The sequence below is a fragment of the Gymnogyps californianus genome, chromosome 1, assembly GCF_018139145.2.
Source record: "Gymnogyps californianus isolate 813 chromosome 1, ASM1813914v2, whole genome shotgun sequence".
In the NCBI taxonomy this organism is placed as follows: Eukaryota; Metazoa; Chordata; class Aves; order Accipitriformes; family Cathartidae; genus Gymnogyps; species Gymnogyps californianus.
This window is the reverse complement of record NC_059471.1, coordinates 93,291,942-93,309,399: the sequence shown is the minus strand read 5'-3', so window position 1 is coordinate 93,309,399 and position 17,458 is coordinate 93,291,942. Positions and strand designations below refer to the sequence as shown.

Genomic DNA, 17,458 nt, shown 5'->3' with positions numbered 1-17,458 from the left:
GCTACATTACATTGCTTAGGAAAAGACACATTCAACACTAACTGCAGTAATTTTCTTTCTTTTCTTTCTTTCTTCTTAATAGAATACTCAGTCCTATATGTCGTTTATGCATTGAATTCTGAAATGTTCTTTGTGAATTACGGTAGTTCTTCCAGTTAAAGGATAGCTTTGGTGAATTTGCTATAAGCAACTACCTAATATTTATTTCATGTATCTGTCCCTTTTTGAACTTGTTTCTTCCATTGCAGACCCATGTTTGGAGAGGTAATGGGATTTCCTTCACAGTTTTGATGACAAAGGCAGGGAGTGGTGTTTAAATACCTGCTTCTTCTCCTGAGTATGTTGCAGCCTAGGTTTAGTCCCTCCAAACATCACTGCACTCAACTTCCAGAAGATTACTGCTTGTTCTTATAAACTGTAACCTGTGTTTCAGGTATTAGTTTATATTAATGCCTGTTTCAATGTCTTTGTGATGTGTGGAAGAAGTTTCCCATCTTAATTATTCAAGTTTCTGCTCTCTTTAAAGCAAATAATGCTTTCTTGTCAGCAGGAAAATTCTGATTTGAGTGATCCTCAGATGAAATGCAACAATAAAGAGCAAATTATTAGAACAATAGATTGAAGATGGGATTGTCCAATTAAGATAGGTAATGTTTGAAGAGAATTAGTAGAGTCATTTTAGAATTCTGCATATTCTAAGTCAGTAATTTTAATATTTCAGATAATTATCCATATTTGGTTTTATGTCATCTAAGATGTAGAACTGTTGAAGATATTGGGCTGTCAGTCAGAAAATATCTCAAATGGATTTCATCAGTCACTGAATTATGTTAAACCAGATTCAACAGAGATAGCAGAGAAAAATTTATCTTTCCTAGAGATTAGTTGCCTAAAATGTTAACCAAAGTCTTGAATAATATTTCAGAATTTAAATAAATTTGAATATCATATTTGTTATACTGCCATGTGTCTGGAAGTTTGTTCCAGTTTCAGTTTGCAACGGAAGGCATTACTGAAATACCATAAGGGATTATTTTCTATAGATCTGATTCAACTTCAAGTACTGACATCATTAATAATAGGCTTTCCTGAGGTCCAGTTGAATTACGTTCAAGTATTCCTGAACTTCTGGGTGCTTCATGAAGTCTAAATTAAATTTGAAGGCTTTAAATTTCTTGTCAGCTTCATGTAAATTAGAAGCAGCTCCATTAACTCCTTTGTAAACTGATGAAAATGAGAAAAGTATACGTATCTTGTTAGCAGCTTTGCAATTGTAGCCTAAAAGAGCTTTAGATGGAATATACCATATTGGTTTTCTTTCAAGAATTTGATAAAAGTTTTCAAGGATTTCCTTTAATGTGATTTGGATTTTCACATCTTTTTTCTTTTTTTTTTTTTTTTCACAAGCTACGCCTAATTTTTGTTTCCCTTCTTGTGACACTTACACTGTAGGGGTTAACTTAACATCTTTATACATGCTGCCAAATTCTCTGAAAGTTGGAACAGAAGTGAACTCCCATAAGTTTGCTGCAAAATTCCTAACTTGTTTTTCATTAGCATATTGGGCATTATGAGTTTCTGGGGGAACAGTCATTGGGATGTTGAGTTTTGTGTTTCTTTCCTAACCATAACTTTCTTTATCTCTAACAGAGCAGGATTTGTGTTCAGCATTTAACAGATGAAAATTCTCAATCATCAGTAATGCTGTGTTTCCCAACTTACTTCTTTTCCTCTATATAAATATATGGACATATTTCACATGTATGTGTACTATATTTATAAGCACATATATTTATGATGTAACTTAAATGTACAAAAAACTCTTACAAATGGGATCATCTATATTGCCAAAAAGAAACATGCTTTCACTGTAAGTCTTCAGCTTGCTATTCTCCTGGCTTATAAATAGCCTAAACCTTTTTGATGAAGCTGTCTTCCATCCTGATCAGCTATGAAACACAATTTTTATTGAGGAAAAATAACTTAATAAAGAAGGGCTGGCAGAGAGGAGTGCAGTCTCAAAGTGTCTGTGTGCAAGCTTTATTAGTTTGTTAATGACTGAGAGTATTATTTTGTACGGAGTAGAGAATAAACTTCTAGATTTAATGAAAAATTTCCCTCCTTTGTTGGATTTATAACAGGAATAATGCATGTGTAGTTGCTCAGTCTTCTTCAGACTCAGTTTCTGTGTTTGAACAGTTATATCTGAGATCTTATGAAGAGCAGTGATACCCGTTCCCTTTCACATCAGTATCTTGGAAGACGCTTGTTTATGTAAACAAAACGAAAGGCAGGGGACGGGTCAACTTCAGCATATTTTATTGAATGATTGTGGCAAAGTATGACCTTCTTTAAACATGTTGTTAGCGTTATTTCTCAATTCTAGTTTTTAAAGCAGTTTATTCTTTGGTTTTCAGTAGAAAGTACATTCTTTTTTTTACTCAGCTCTTTATTTCAAAACAAATTACTTTCTGGATACAGTAGAACATCATACTGTATAATATAAAATAATTTTTTAAAAACAGATCTATAATGTAAAAAATAAAAACCTTTTCTGCTTTCAGAGCAGGCAGTCTGCTGGATTATCATAACTCCATGTTGATTATTTAGATTCATTGTGGCAGTGCATTTTCTGTGTAATGATAATATGTCAAGCAATGCTTATTGAAAATGGAATTCCAGTCTGTTTTCTTCTTTATGGGACAGTTATTATTCCAAATAATGTGGATCTCTTAGTGAAATTACTAAAAATTTAAAAACTGTAGTTGTAATTTAATCATGTATTCTTATGCTCTGACAACCTGTCTTTACCTTGCTTTTTCATTTAGTTCAAAAGTATTTGGGAGGGGTAATCCTTAAGGTTCTTCCTCCATTTTTAAGTCTTCATTTGATAAATGGGGCTGGCTGGTTTGGACAAAGTAGGTAGGAACTAGACTGCAAATGAAAGTAAAAAATCTCAAAAAAAGGTCTCTGGAAACTGAGCATGCCCAGGAACTCACTGAGAAATGAGCTGTTCAGGCTCCTTTTAGATGATGAATAGCTAAATGAACTCTGGGCAGTGGGGCAGATGGGGATGGAGGTGGTTTGTGGGAGGTGACTCTCCCTCAGGTCTGTTATTCTGGGTAATACAGAAGCCTTGCAAAAGTGACAAGCGTGGGACGGTGGCAGTTGACTGCTGGCGGCAAATGTGCTCTCAAGTTATCACTCACCTACGGGATGTATGAGTTTGTGAAGTGTGGGCGACGCAGCAGTGCTGTGCTCCCTGTATAGGAGGTGCAGGTGCTGTAACAGCCGAGTGGGAGTGGGCCTGGAGCAGCAAGCCGCATGCTCTGTGTGTGAGACCCACCTGCTTACCCTTCCAGAAATGTTTTTTGTGATGCAGTGGAAACTGTAAAATTAAATTTGTAAAGTTTGAAAAAATACAATACCACCCCCCCAATAGACAAGGCAGTTAATGTCTTCAAACCAATAAACTGTTACGGCAATATTCTGATAAATTATTGTCCTGGTTTTGGCTGGGACAGAGTTAACTCTCTTCTTAGTAGCTGGTACAGTGCTGGGTTTTGGATTTAGTGTGAGAATGATGCTGATAACACGCTTATGTTTTAGTTGTTGCTAAGTAGCGCTTATCCTAAGTTAAGGACTTTTCAGTTTCCCATGCTCTGCCAGCAAGCAGGTGTGCAAGAAGCTGGGAGGGAGCAGAGCCGGGGCAGCTGACCCGAACTAGCCAAAGGGGTATTCCATACCATGGAATGTCATGCCCAGTATATAAACAGCGGGGAGTTGGGCGGGAGGCACGGATCGCGGCTCGGGAACTAACTGGGCATTGGTCAGTGGGTGGTGAGCAATTACATTGTGCATCACTGGGTTTTTTCTTCCCCCCCCCCTTCCTTTTTTTGTTATATTCCTTTTCATTACTATTATTATTATATTTCATTATTACCATTGTTAGTATTATATTTTACTTTAGTTATTAAACTGTTCTTCTCTCAACCCACGAGTTTTACTTCTTTTTTCTTCCTTTCCTCCTCCTCACCCCACTGGGAGGGGGAGGGGGAAACGGCTGCGTGGTGCTTAGTTGCTGGCTGGGGTTAAATCACGACAATTATTTTAAAACTTGCCCCTCAAAAGAGAAAAATAATATTTCAAGTTTTGTGCGTTAGTTGACCACATCTGAGCTCTGTCCTCTCTTCTGCTCAATCTAGCTCCCACTGTCATCAGCAGGAATATCCGTTGTTCAAGGTATGCCAGCATCCCAGTCCGTAATTGTGCCGGTACCCTATAGACACACCCAGAAGATGACTGTCAGGACCAGGATGCCTGTGGCCCCTGCCCGAGTCCAGCTCTGAGATGGCAGGGAAAGCCATGGGGCAGTGAGAAAAAGCAACATATGCCTCATCAGCTGTCTCTGCCCTGGGCTGGGAGCGGACATCTGTGTCCCTGCATCACCCTATGGGGCTTCCAGTTTGGCCTCAGTGCTGTGGCCATGGCCAGTGGTCCCGGTGCCACAGTGGGCCCCCGTCTCTGTCCCCGTCATGGCTCTGCTCGCTGTCTCTGGGTGTGGTGGGACAGGGCTGCTGGTGGAGGTCCCTACCTTGCTGTGCCATAAGCTTAAGCCTTCCTCAGCCCTGAGCCAAGCACCGTATCAGAGCACAGGCAGTCAAACCCCTGGGGTGGGAAGAGGTTGCAGGGCTTGTTGGTGCAGTCAGGCATCTTGCAACTATTAAATGTAGTAAACAAAAATGAATGTTTTAATAACTCCTGTTCACTGCCTGTTAGCAGCCTGTTCTTCCAGGGCTGACATTTCCTTTATAAAAGGGCTTGTGAGTGCCAGCTGTTGGAGGGTGTTGTTTTGACCTTTATTAGTTGTAAATTATATTTTATAAAATTCAACTTGAATGTCCATAATTCCAATCAATTATCTTTTTATATCTTCTTACATGCAAATATTATTTAAACATGTATGATATTAAAAGCCTGGTACTTTTTTTTAATTAAAAAAATAGACATGGTAATTCTGTATTCAATGATTCTAGCTGATCATTCTCTCAATGCATTGGCATTTTTATTATTCATAATTCTATTCTTTCACTGCTTATCTAGTTCTTAAAAACATTTATGACCCCATTGTAGTCAGCTACTCTTCTTTTCCCTCTGCAACTGAGACTCAAGTAGTACACTTCAGATGAAGAGAAAACTAGCAACATCATTTACAATGTTAGTTTGGATAAAGGTAAGCAGAAGAGAGACAAAGCACTAGTTTATTAAACCCTACCATGTATTTCCCTTATAAGCCAGTTTGTGTCTTTGGAGGTCAATGTGATAACTTTTTAGTGTCATCAACACGATCAGACACCACAGTCATGTTTGAATGGTATTTGTGAGAGCTGCTGTCCATGTCCTTGGAGCAATCTGTAACACCAGCTCTGTAGTTTCTGGGGAATGAACGTGCAGTGACTGCCACTAGGATTGTTTACTGCAACACCCTTGCTGCCTTAGCAGCCTATGCTCGCTGAGAGGAGAGAATGCATCTGGTGGAACACATTAATCACATAAACATCAACACTGTCAATACAAAGCACAAAGCAGGAACAGACTCAAAAAAATTGATTTTTTTACCCCTTCTCTTTCCTTTGCTTCTTTCTTGTATTTGTGCAGCTGATTGTCACTCCTCATTCCACCACTGAAGTACCCGTGCAATTCTGTCCGTCTGCCCTTGGAAGAGGCAATCACAAGGCATCAATAACCTTCAAATGTTCACAGGTATGGTACTATGTTTGTTGCCTACAACACTTGGAATTCAGATTAGATAATATTTTTAACAGCCATGTAAGTAAGGGTTTCAGTCTGTAGGTCAAGTTGAAATTTAATGGCTGGATGCCTAATGAAAGAGCAAATGCAAAGATGTTCAAAAGTTATAATTTGTTTTAACCTTAGTTTTACACAGAAATTATTCTATTTACAGTATTAAAATGTGGCGTAATGGCCTAGGAGCTAGAATAAGTAATGAATAATTTTAGCTTTCTTGGTAATTAGTTCTGCTGTTTTTAACACCAGAAGACTGGCACTTCTTAGAATTGTCACATCTGAAATTAAATTTCTTGATGTTTTCCCAACCCCAAACAAAATTAAATTGTTTCAGTTTTTATCTAATCTGAATTTTGGAAGGTCACGCACTTGAAAAAGTGAATTCTTCCTTTCAGTTTGTTTGAAAATGGTATTTACTTTGAGCATCTTAGAATTGTTGACATCTTTTTCTCTGTGAATTTTCCTAATTTTAAATGAGAAACAAGTAAGTAAAGAAACATGAGTCATCAACATGACCTACTAGCTGATTAAAAATTACAGCTGGAAACAAAAAGAAAAACTGATAATATGATGTGAATGATAATATTTCGTCACATGAGCTGTGGTTGAATGAAGCATTTGCTTTCTGTGCAATTTCCTCTCTGTATTCTTTTTGGACTTTCAGATATCCTAATAGACTGCTGACCTGTGAATTACTCCAGTTAAGTGCTACCAGGAGTTTTCAGTAGTGTTTTAAGTAATACGACAAAAGCAAATATTCTTTTATATGAAGAAAACAAATAGTGAAGGAAGTGCTGTGGCAATTTTTTTCCTGATGAAGTATGTTGAACAGACAGGTTATTTGTAGGTGGTGTTAGCACAGCATTTATTTTCAGGATCTCTCTTCTTAAATATTTATTAAGGATAAAAACAAGGAGACAGCAATTCTCATATGAACAGTATCTATCCAAGGCCAATTCAAGAGGACAGAATGTCCTTATCTTGTCTGAATCCTAATGGTGCACAGAAATCTTATCTATATTAAAAAAAAAGAAAAAAAATTCTTCACGAAATACAGAAGCAATAAAACAATACAACAATTCATTTAAACCTTTCAGGAACAAATTGAGCCCTGCCACCTGAATCTTGTCACCCAGTGCATCTCCTTTCAAGTAATGGCAAATCTCCAAGTTTTTATCTGCAGTGAACTTTAGTCAGTATCCCATCCTTCTAGCTGCTTTGTCCAGACCCCTTTAACCGTTTCAATATATTGGTATAACCTTTGTAATCTCTTAGTGCTCTTTTTATGCCTGAATCTTTTGAATTTTGTAAATTTTCCTTCATTTTCACTGCTACAGTCCTTACTAAATTAATCCCAGACTATTTTAGTTTGCTAATTGTTATACTGATAGCTGACAGTGAATATTTGCACAGATATAACTGCCCTTTTTAATGAAGACTTGAAGCATGTTTCTCATCAGTGGTGGATGCCTCAAACAACTTTTAATGTAACCCCCCCACCCCGACATTGATTTCTCTCCCTTAATTTCTCTAATTAAATATATCTCAATGGACACTTAAGCCATCTGATAGCTGAATAACTGACTAATCTAAAATCAGTAAATGACAGCACTTATAGGACAAGCCTTAACTATTTCTGATTGTGTTGCTTTGCTGAACTGAGAGAAACTGCTCTGTGTTATTACCTGCTTCATTTGTTTCTGGTTTGAAGCTCTTTAGTATGAAGAGCTCTTTAGAAAGTGAATCCGAGTTTAGCTCTAATCATTGTGAAAATCTGAAATTAAGTTTGTTGGGACAGCACAACTGAAAGGTCAGCTTGAACATAACCCACACCCAGAGTTCTAACATATCTGTATTATCCTATTCTTTTACCACATTGCTAACATCCAGGTGTAATATAGAGCATTTAACAGCAGTAAGTAATATTAGAGAAACTGAGCCCAATATGAGATCCTATCTTGTATTGTTTGCCTTAGGATTCTGGGTTTTTTAATCTTTTTTCCTCTTGATTTCTTGCACTGAGCATACATGATCTTCAGCTCCATCACAAAGTGGGTCAGTGAGGAACAGTAACTGCAGGTCAGGCAAGGCAGGCCTGTCCTATAATCTGCATAATTTTTTGGTTGTCTTGTTTTATTTTCCAGACTGACTACTAATTTTGTTTGGCTCCTTCTTTAGCTGCTCAGTTTGAGAAAGTTTCAGTGTGTTGTTTTAAAGGTGCTCAGCACTTGAAACAATGGGGTTCAAAATGGCTCTGCTTGTTAACCACAAAAAATCAGTGGAAGCTACAGTCTTTAACGTTTGTAGACCATGAGCTTGAGCCTTCAGCAATAAAGCTCAGACTTGATCTTTACAGCTCACTGGCACAAAATATGAACATGTGCACTCCTCCTACCCCTGCACTGTACCTCAATGTGAAATTACTTGCTATGAACAAGGTGGTTCACAGAAATTTACAGTAGGCCTGGAAAGCATTGTTAGACTAATATTGCCTCATAACTTCTGTATTAAGAGTTTTGCAAAAAAAGATCTTTTTGTTACTGTGTTTGTAAGCAAGCACAAAGTATCAATAATAAGCCAGTATAGACCACTAACAGCTTGACACATCCAGCTTTCTGAAAACATGGTCTTCTGGCATGCTCATGTCTGTGTTCCAGTCCTTCAGAATAAGCCTGCAAAGTGTGCTCAACCTTTTGTTTACATATAACTTCTTGAGGCTGATGTAGTAAGGAAGAACATGAGTGAGGAACACAAATGCTATGACATGCTGGCTTGGCAATTGTTGGGCAGTTTCTTGTTGACTATGACCAGCAAAGGGGCTTCCCCAAAGAGTTAGTCCTGTGTTGCTTCAAAGTCTGTATAGCAGCAGCATTCGCCTTCCCGTCAGAATCTGAATAGTGAGCAGTGCTAGCTTCCTACTCATGAACCTGTAACCATAAACAGGCTATAGGTCATGTTTAAGTCAACAGTAACGAAATAAAATGTCATTTTAAAGGGAGGTAGTTTTTAATTCTTACTAGTCTGAGTAATGCAGAAGTCCCCACAAACCAGGTGATATAAACCACTGTCTAAATCCTAAACGAAACATAGGCTCTATTTTTATATTCTGACTTTTAGTATTGGGTAGCCTCTACATCAGTATATAAACAGTTCTTCCTCTTTTTTTTTTTTAATTAAAATCCTGTAGCTTTGGATGACTTTTACCAAAAAATTTCCTTCAGTAAGATTAAAATGTCTTTTTTGTTGTTGGATTGAATGTTTCTCTATAAAAGGCATGCAATTTTGCTGTCCAAAGCTATTTTCTGAAGACATACGATGTGCCATTTTATTTATCCCTGTTTATGCTGAGAAGTCTCAATATATTAGTCACTTTTTACTGTATGTATTTCCAGATTTGTTGTTAGATTTTTGAACCCTGTCTGTTACAGGTTTTCCTTAATTTTTTCAGACAGGCTATGCAGAAGTAAATGCAATATTTCAGATAAAGAAAATAGTGTTTTGATTTTATTTATTATTTTCTGTCCTCTTTGTGATGCATACCTTTTTGAGTGATAATGAAAAAAACAGATCAAAGGGTGACTTTGAGCAGTTTGTCATAAGCCTCAGATTTTAGGCTATATTGTTATTATTTAAAGGCAACAACATGAATGTACAAATTAAACATCTTCCTTAAAATAATGGCAGTATCTTTATATTTACCATTCACCTTTGCTGCTTATTCACCTTTAAAAGTTCCATAATGAATGGCATTATTAACATCACTCTTTATAACCTTAAAAGAGTAAATGTGGGGCAGGCAACTCTTTATTGTCATGCTGAAAAAAATGATCAACATTAACACATCAATTTAATTATAGTTTTCTTTTTTCCTGCTCTGTGGTGATACTCTATATCTACTAGTTCTTTCCAATATTCTCGATTCTTCTGTGTATAGTGGTTAATGTTCTTTATTATCTTTGGAGTAGCAATTTTAGCTTTTTGTGTGATTCTACTGCTGTCAGATCAAAGAATTATTTTCCTTCTTCCTTTGTCTTCTGAAGAGAACTTCTCACTTCGTCTGCTTTCAGGTTCTAATATATGTGCTTTGAATTGCCCTCTTGCAACCACCTACATCTTTCCATTCACTACACTGGAAGCTCTGAGTAGCTACATGAAAATTAAATACTCCATGCTCAGAGTAGCACAGAAGTTAAATGCAAAGAGGAGATGTGAACATCTCCCAGACTGGAACTACTGATTTCCAGATAGCAATCCTTAGAGTAACATAACAGCTTGAGAGAAGAAGAAAGAAAGAAAGAAAGCGTTAAACAGCAGTTCACTTACAACAGAAAAGAGACATAGAACACTAGAAGAAAGAAGTAGGCAAAATGCCTTAAAATGTACAGCTCTGACTCATCAAATAATAAATAATGACACATGTTTCATCTACAGCTTAAAGAGTGGATATTTTATCTTTCGGGAACTGGTCTTCCTCCTCAGCTGATGGAACCAACCAGCATAAGTGCATGCATTGGCCAGCGTTCTTCTGTCATCATATCCTTCAAAAATCCAACTCCTGAAAATGTGGTGGTAGATGTCGTGCTGACAGGTACAGGGGTTTGGATTTTTTTGGGGTGGGGGGAGGAACTTAAGCTCCTTGGGTTGCATTAAAAGTGTGAGTGGGATTTACATTTGCTTCATTCCATTTCCTGGCAACAGAGATACTGTGTATCATTCACATCCACCCTGAAAAGCTCTGTAGACTGTGCTGTGGGAGCTAAGAAATATCACAAACCTTTAACAACTGTTCACAGTAGACCTTTTAGGTCATACAGCCTCATGCATACATGCAGCTGGTTGTTGGCTGTGGACTGCACTGTAGCGTTTAGGCAATAGGAGACTCCTGGGGTGTGTTTTGGGAGCTGTATGTCTAAGTATAGCTAATGTTTTGTTTTGGTTTTTTCCTCAGTTATTTTCCAAAATATTTTATATTATTTTGTCAGATTCTAGATAGCTAAAGGAGTTAGTAAGGGCAAAACACTTGAGTTTTTTTCTGATTGACCTTCCAAGCAAGTATGTTTCAGCAATATTTTCAAACATACTTTAAAAAATAATATAAGACCCAGAATTACCACAGATCGCCAAGTCACTGTCCATACTGAGATTTCACAAATGCTGTAGAACTCAAATTTGAAGTCACAGATTCTCCTTGATGACTGAAATTTACTCAGTGAAAGAGTAAATTTCACTCTGGGTGAAGCAGAGAGCTTTAGAAGGTTCTCTGAATCTCCACCTAGTTCAACATAACATGTAGCATCAGAAAACAGGTCCCAAAGCATTTCCTGGCATCTACATATAACAAAAATTGAAGATAAACCTTCCAGTGGCCCCTGACACAGACCCCATGGATGGGGAAACAGAGAATAGCAAAATCAAACCTGTGCAAAGGTAAGTTTTAAGCCAGGTTTACACATGCTATGATTTGGGGTTTGTGGCACATAGAGTAAGTGACAAAATGTGACCTTTAAAAATGTAGATTCATGTTTATTTGTTGCATTGAACTCATGCTTTTTAATTACATCTTCTGAGATATGAATTAGAAATACAGAAATACAGCTTTGGCTGCATATGCAGTTAATATATGGGGGATTTTGGAGATTCTTTACCTAAATGGTGTCTAGTCAAGAACATTTTGGTCTTACGACTGAATGCTCTATACTTTTGCTGACCAAGTTTTTTTGGCAGACTTTAGTGCAGTTTCCCATGTTTAACTGCTAAAATATTTTCATTCATGACTGTCACAAAATAGAGTTCCATTCTTAAATGATCAGACCACTTCTGAGTTTCTGTTGATGTTCTTTTCTGGACAACAGTGAAGGAAGCAACAGCATGCAGTGGATCCACAGTTTACAGGCTAAGTAAATCATGGCCAGGATCTCAGGGACAGTGCCAGAGTTCACCTGCTGAGCAGGGGACCTGACAGAGAGGGGAACAGAGTCATGTCCAGCTTCCTACTTATCTGACATCTAGGCACCCTTAAGTGACAAGGAGCATTGCAGGCTGGGTCTGCACACAGTAACAGGGCAGTTGATGCAGCAGTTGGCATTCAGTGCACACACAGAAGGCTCAGAAGTGCTGCTCATATTAGAAAAGGATGCGTAAATGCTGACAACACACCACAGGAGCAGCTCTTAGGCCCTGGATGGTGCAATCATTACTTCTGTAATCCAAATGGAAGTCCTGAGGGTGGATGCTGCAACCCTGGTCTGAGGCAGTTGGGAGTTCTCGAGGTTTCTCCCTGGCACTGCGCTATGAATGGCAATGACCTCACCAGTTAGGTGTGTGCTCTGGTAGACTTCCTGTGGTGCCAGATGGAGGAGCTTTACTGCATCATGGTAAATGAACAAGAGATTGACAGGATCTTTGCAGAGACTCTGCAGAAACAAGAGCCAAACCCTTCAAGGCTGAGAAGTTTGGTGTGACCAAAAGAAGACAGAAGCATCAAGAAGACATGGAGTCCTAGCAATGGGGAAGTCCCCATTTCCATCTGCAGCTGTTCCTCTAAAGAGTAAGTTCAGAGCTCTGGAAGAGAGGAAGGGAAAAAAAAATTCCATTGAGGGTGAAGAGTCTGGGCTGAGCATCTCGGGTCTTCAGATTAGAACCAGCACCATTAAACAGGAAGCAATGAGTGCTAGTGGTTGAAGTTTTCTTCCTCCATGGGACAAAGGCTGCCAATTTCCATAACAACATATCATCCCAGGAAGTTTGCTGCTTTCCTGGAGCTCAAATCTGCGATGCTGCAGAAAAGATTGCCAAGGCTTATCTGACCTTGCAGTTACTATACCTTGCTGTTCATTCATGTAGCAAATACATGGATCTATACTCCCTGTACAGCCAAGAAAACTTTGAACTGATTGAAGGAGACTAGAAGGTTCTGTGGGCATTCTTTCCTCAAATATTTGTGCATACATTTGCACAGAGCTTGGGCAGCAAACAGGAAAACCAGGAAGAACAGCAATTCCAGGCCAGTTGCAAGGCTGCGATGTGATCACAGTCATCAAGACAGTTAGTGACAGTGTGCACAATTGGAGCATGGTTGTGGATGGGTGCAGGCTGTTTAGAAAGGATAGAGAAGACAAATTTGGTCACTTGTATAGCTTAGGCTACCATGACTGTGGGATGATTCAGCTTATTCACGTCTCTGTACACTAAAGCACAGAAAGGTACTCAGAGTTGGATGAATTTTGCAGGAAATTTATTAACAGTGCAGGAGTGAATCATCTGATTACTTAGGAAGACTGAGAATTTCAGCACAAGACCCACTTAGCGATGCAGGGACCTTCTCAGTGAACTAACATACAAAAAGGAAACATATGCTGCTGTGGATCCGATGCAACATATGTGGGCTAAAGAAACACATCTTATATGTGCCACTAAGAATTTATTAACAGTCTAATCAAAGTCTTAGGTCTAATCAAAATACAAATGATGAGATATTATCAGTCCAGCTGCAATGATACTAGCTGTCAGGGAGCAGCAAGATCAAGCTGCTCCACAAAACAAAGTGAGACAGAAGCCAAAGGTGACAGCAAGACTGGCAGAGGCCTTTCAAACAAGGGTTGCAATCCCACAGTATCCAAACAAGAAGAACATAGCAGGTCTGGTGGCAGTAACCAATTTCAGCCAATAGTCTGGTGACTGACAACCAAGTCCACAGTGAGAAGGTGAGCCCATGATCAAGCCAGGAAATCAAGTAGGCTAGGCTTGGCAAGGCGTATGGTCAGAGACAGCATACCTAGGACATAGCTTTGGCAAGGACCAACAGCAGGAGCCTGAGTTTAAATGCAACTCAAGCCAGTGGATGGAGGCCCCAGATGCTACTCACTCACAACTTAGCTGTTGTGGTGGGCCAAAACCCATCAGGTGTGAAGACTAACAGGGAAAGTACAGGCTTACAAGAAGGGGTTCTAAAGGTACGCTAGTTGCATAAGGAAGCTTAGGGAAAATGCAGATAGGTCCATTGATGGATGGAGGGGAATCAACTAGTTACAGACAATGGAGGAAAGGCTGAAGTGCTCAATGCTTTTTTTTGCCTTAGTGTTTGCAAGCAAAACTTACTCCCAAAGCAACATGTACTGACTTGGTTTGGAAGGGATATGGGCAGCTTATAGGGGAGCAACAGGCTGTGGACTTCTTAGAGCAGCTAGATGCATTCAGATCCACAAGTCTAGATGAAATTCACGGAGTGATAAAAGAGTTGGCCAATGTGATTGTGAGGCTGTTGTTCTCTATGAAAATTCATGCTGATCTGGAGGTGTTTTTGTTGACTGGGAAAAGGCTACGTTATTTCCTTCTTTTAAAAATGATAGAAGGAAGACTGAGGGAGTAGTATGTTGATCAGCCTCACCTCAGTCCCTGGTAGGATCATTGGACACATCCTTTTGTGGTCTGTGTAGCCCACGAATTTCACATCCTCTTGCAGTCCTTTTCCAAGCATATGAAGGTCAAGAAGGCAATCAGGAGCAGTCAAATGGATTTGTTAAGTGCAAATCATGATTGACTAATGTGATTGCCTTCTATATGGAAATGAGTGATTATGCAAATGAGGGAGGAGCAGTGGATGTAATATACCATGATTTAGTAAGACTTTTGTCACTGTTTCCTGTAGCATTCTTGTTTGGAAGCTGAGGAAGTCTAGGCTTGATGAACAGACTGCTGAGTGGGTTGAAAACTTGGCTGAACTATTGGTCTCAAATGATAGTGATCAAGATCTTGACAGTCAGCTGCTGGCTGGTAATGGGTGTAGTACCCCAGGGGTCAGCACTGGGGCCTGTATTATTCAAGACCTTTATTAACAACATGGATGATGACAGAGTGCAATGTAAATTAGGGGAAGCAGCTGACATGATGAATGGTAGACCTTCCAGAGGTACCTTGATAAATTGTTGGTATACCTCTTTTTTGAATTGCTCTTGTTCGTCAACTCATCATCCCTGGAGCAGCTGAAGATGCAGTAAACATTTACATTGTTCGTAATGCAATTTTCCTTCTAAAATGTTAAACCTTTGTATTTTCCCCTCTTATTCCATCTACCTGTTGTGCTTATCTTAGCTGAGACACTTATAGAAGCACTGTGAATTACTAGCTGGGCGACCCACCCTATTTGACCAGGAAGTAACTGATTCTATAATCTCTTGCAGTGTAGGTGTGTATTACATGTGTGGTATGAAGGTTCCCATTGCACCTCATGGAGTGCAGTATGTTTTATTCTAGTGTAAAGTGCAAGCTGGTATGCTGATTTGTACAACAACAAGAGCAATTATGAGAAGCAAACTGCTTGGCTTGTTGAGCATAAATCTAGTTCCGGATAGCACAGATTAGTACTCTAATACTACTGGGTATTATTTGTAAAAAAGCTAATCTAATGTGCTATTCACAAAATAATGGAAAAGAACAATCAAACTTATCCACAATGCAATTTCATCAGAAGTTTTTTATAGAGCTTAAATATTGGTACTAAAACCTAGTGAATTGTGATGTTCTGAGAAACACTAGCAGAACCTGCATTGTTTAAGTATTTTAGTGAAAACATAGTCATCTTTCTAACTATAGAGCATTAACATGTCCCAGGGAGATTTTCAGTAATAGAGACAGTGCAGAGACAACTGGCTTAGACAGTGAAAGACTGATGTTGGTTTTTATGCATCAGAAGTTTTCAGTCTTCGTTTTTCTTTACACATCAGTAGACCTGACACGATGATGATCTAATGTTTCTGTGATCTGTGGAATTATGAAAAGTTTTCTTTGAAAAAATAAATTTTGTACTGTGATCTTTATGGAAGTAAAACCATACTTGTCCTTTAAAAGCTGTCTTGGATTTGTTAATCAGCTTAATATGTAATGTTAATTTTCTAATTCAGTTGCTGCTAGTGACCTGTAAATAATGTTTGCTTGTTTTTCATCATAAGAAGCTAGCTGAGTTATGCATTTGAGCTCTCTTTAGACACGGTTGTGCATGCTACAATTTGCTCTCTGTAGGAATATTTACTGTAATTCCTATTTCCTTCTTTCCAGAGGAAGAGAAATCTAGTCTTATAAGCAAAGTCATGGATGCACAAGTTCAGCTTACTATTTCTGGCCCTTACATACCCTGGGAAATAATTTCCATAATGACCTATATATTTAGTTGAACTTTCATGTTCTCAAGACGTAGTTTACCTGGAAAGGAAGCAAATACTATTTTAATATACTAACTTTGATATTGTATATACCATAGCAATGCAGATATGTTAGCCCAGTGTACAGTAAAAGCTAATTAACTTGGTTTTTGTCAACATGAATTATGAATTTGCCATCCCACAAGACTAATCAGTCTGGTAAGAAAGTTATCCTAGTATGAGTACATTATTTCTAGTACACTTCCTTTCCTACCAAGAACTGAACTGTGGTAGTTGTGAACTTGCTCTTCCACAAATCTCCCTTTTTTTTTTTCTGTTTATTTTGCTTGTTAATGAGACATCTAAACCTGAACATTATTTCAAGACCATTTACAGTGCTAAGTTATGGAGAAGACCGGATCTCTTACCCATGTTGTGATGATCTACACTTTATTTTAATGTGTTTTGACATGAAGAGCCTATTTTTGTCCTATGATCTCTCGTAGCAGTGCAAGAACACATTTGGGAAAGTACAAGATAATTAGGAATGATAGTAATATTACTTCAGACATAACAATAGTAACTTTCCATCTGAATTAAACACAAACATGTTAGTCTGAAATAGAAAGTAGTCTTAATTTATTCCTTAAAGAGTGACAGCCTGGTCATTCTTAAAACCTGTTTTTTCATGAAAAATGTTAATCCAAAAAGTAGAAATGACCCTGTCAGCAGGTAACTCAAATTCACAGAAGTTTTTGAATCCATCTCTGAGAACAGCACTTAAAACTGTAGGTTTAGTAATATAAAACCCAAGCTACTACCATTTTGAAACCTTTTAGCTGATATTTTAGCATTAAAGCAAATTACTGAAATGCCTGCCTTCATTTAATCTTGTGCTGGGCTCGTCACACTCATTGCTGGTGTTATTGGAGGCCAGAGAGAGGGCAGAACGGGGAAATCGACAGAAAGTAGCAAGTCAGAAGGCAGAATGGAATGTTTGATTGATCTTGATCTTTACAAATTATGTTTCAGACCATGTGTCGCTTCTTAAGAGAATTAAAAGTGGCAACAATGAAAATAGGGCACCTCAATTAAAGTACGCAAGCAATAAACGTCAACATTTATAGATTTACTTAATACTTTAAAGAAGATTACAGAAGTTATCTGTATCTTGTTTTCAGGTAACATTCCATAGGCAGTTTCTGCCCTAGATGGATGTGAAATTATGTTTAGAATTGCATAGTTCAGGAATTAAAATAGAAATTAATTGGCAAGTGTCATATCTGGACAATTTCTGAAGCTGTCATTTGCATTTCTGAAGCTTTGTCAAACCCAATTCCTCAGAAATGTTTCTTTCTGTGAAATTTGACTCATATTGTACTACAAACAGTCCTTTATTTTGGATAATTATAGAACAAATAAAACTACCCACCATCTGATAATTTGTGATGAAGGGATGAAATCTTGGACTTCCTAAAACTTGGTGTTTTCTTACTGAATTTAATAGCAATAAG

At 38.2% G+C, this 17,458-nt stretch overlaps 1 protein-coding gene across 1 annotated transcript in view; it reads left to right on the top strand.

Moving 5' to 3' along the window:
- Nucleotides 1-17,458, top strand: part of CFAP47 (cilia and flagella associated protein 47) — a 363,098-nt gene that overhangs the window by 271,169 nt on the left and 74,471 nt on the right. Inside the window, 2 exon segments of the mRNA XM_050891106.1 lie at nt 5,659-5,763; nt 10,240-10,396. Coding sequence (XP_050747063.1) covers nt 5,659-5,763; nt 10,240-10,396 — 262 coding nt within the window.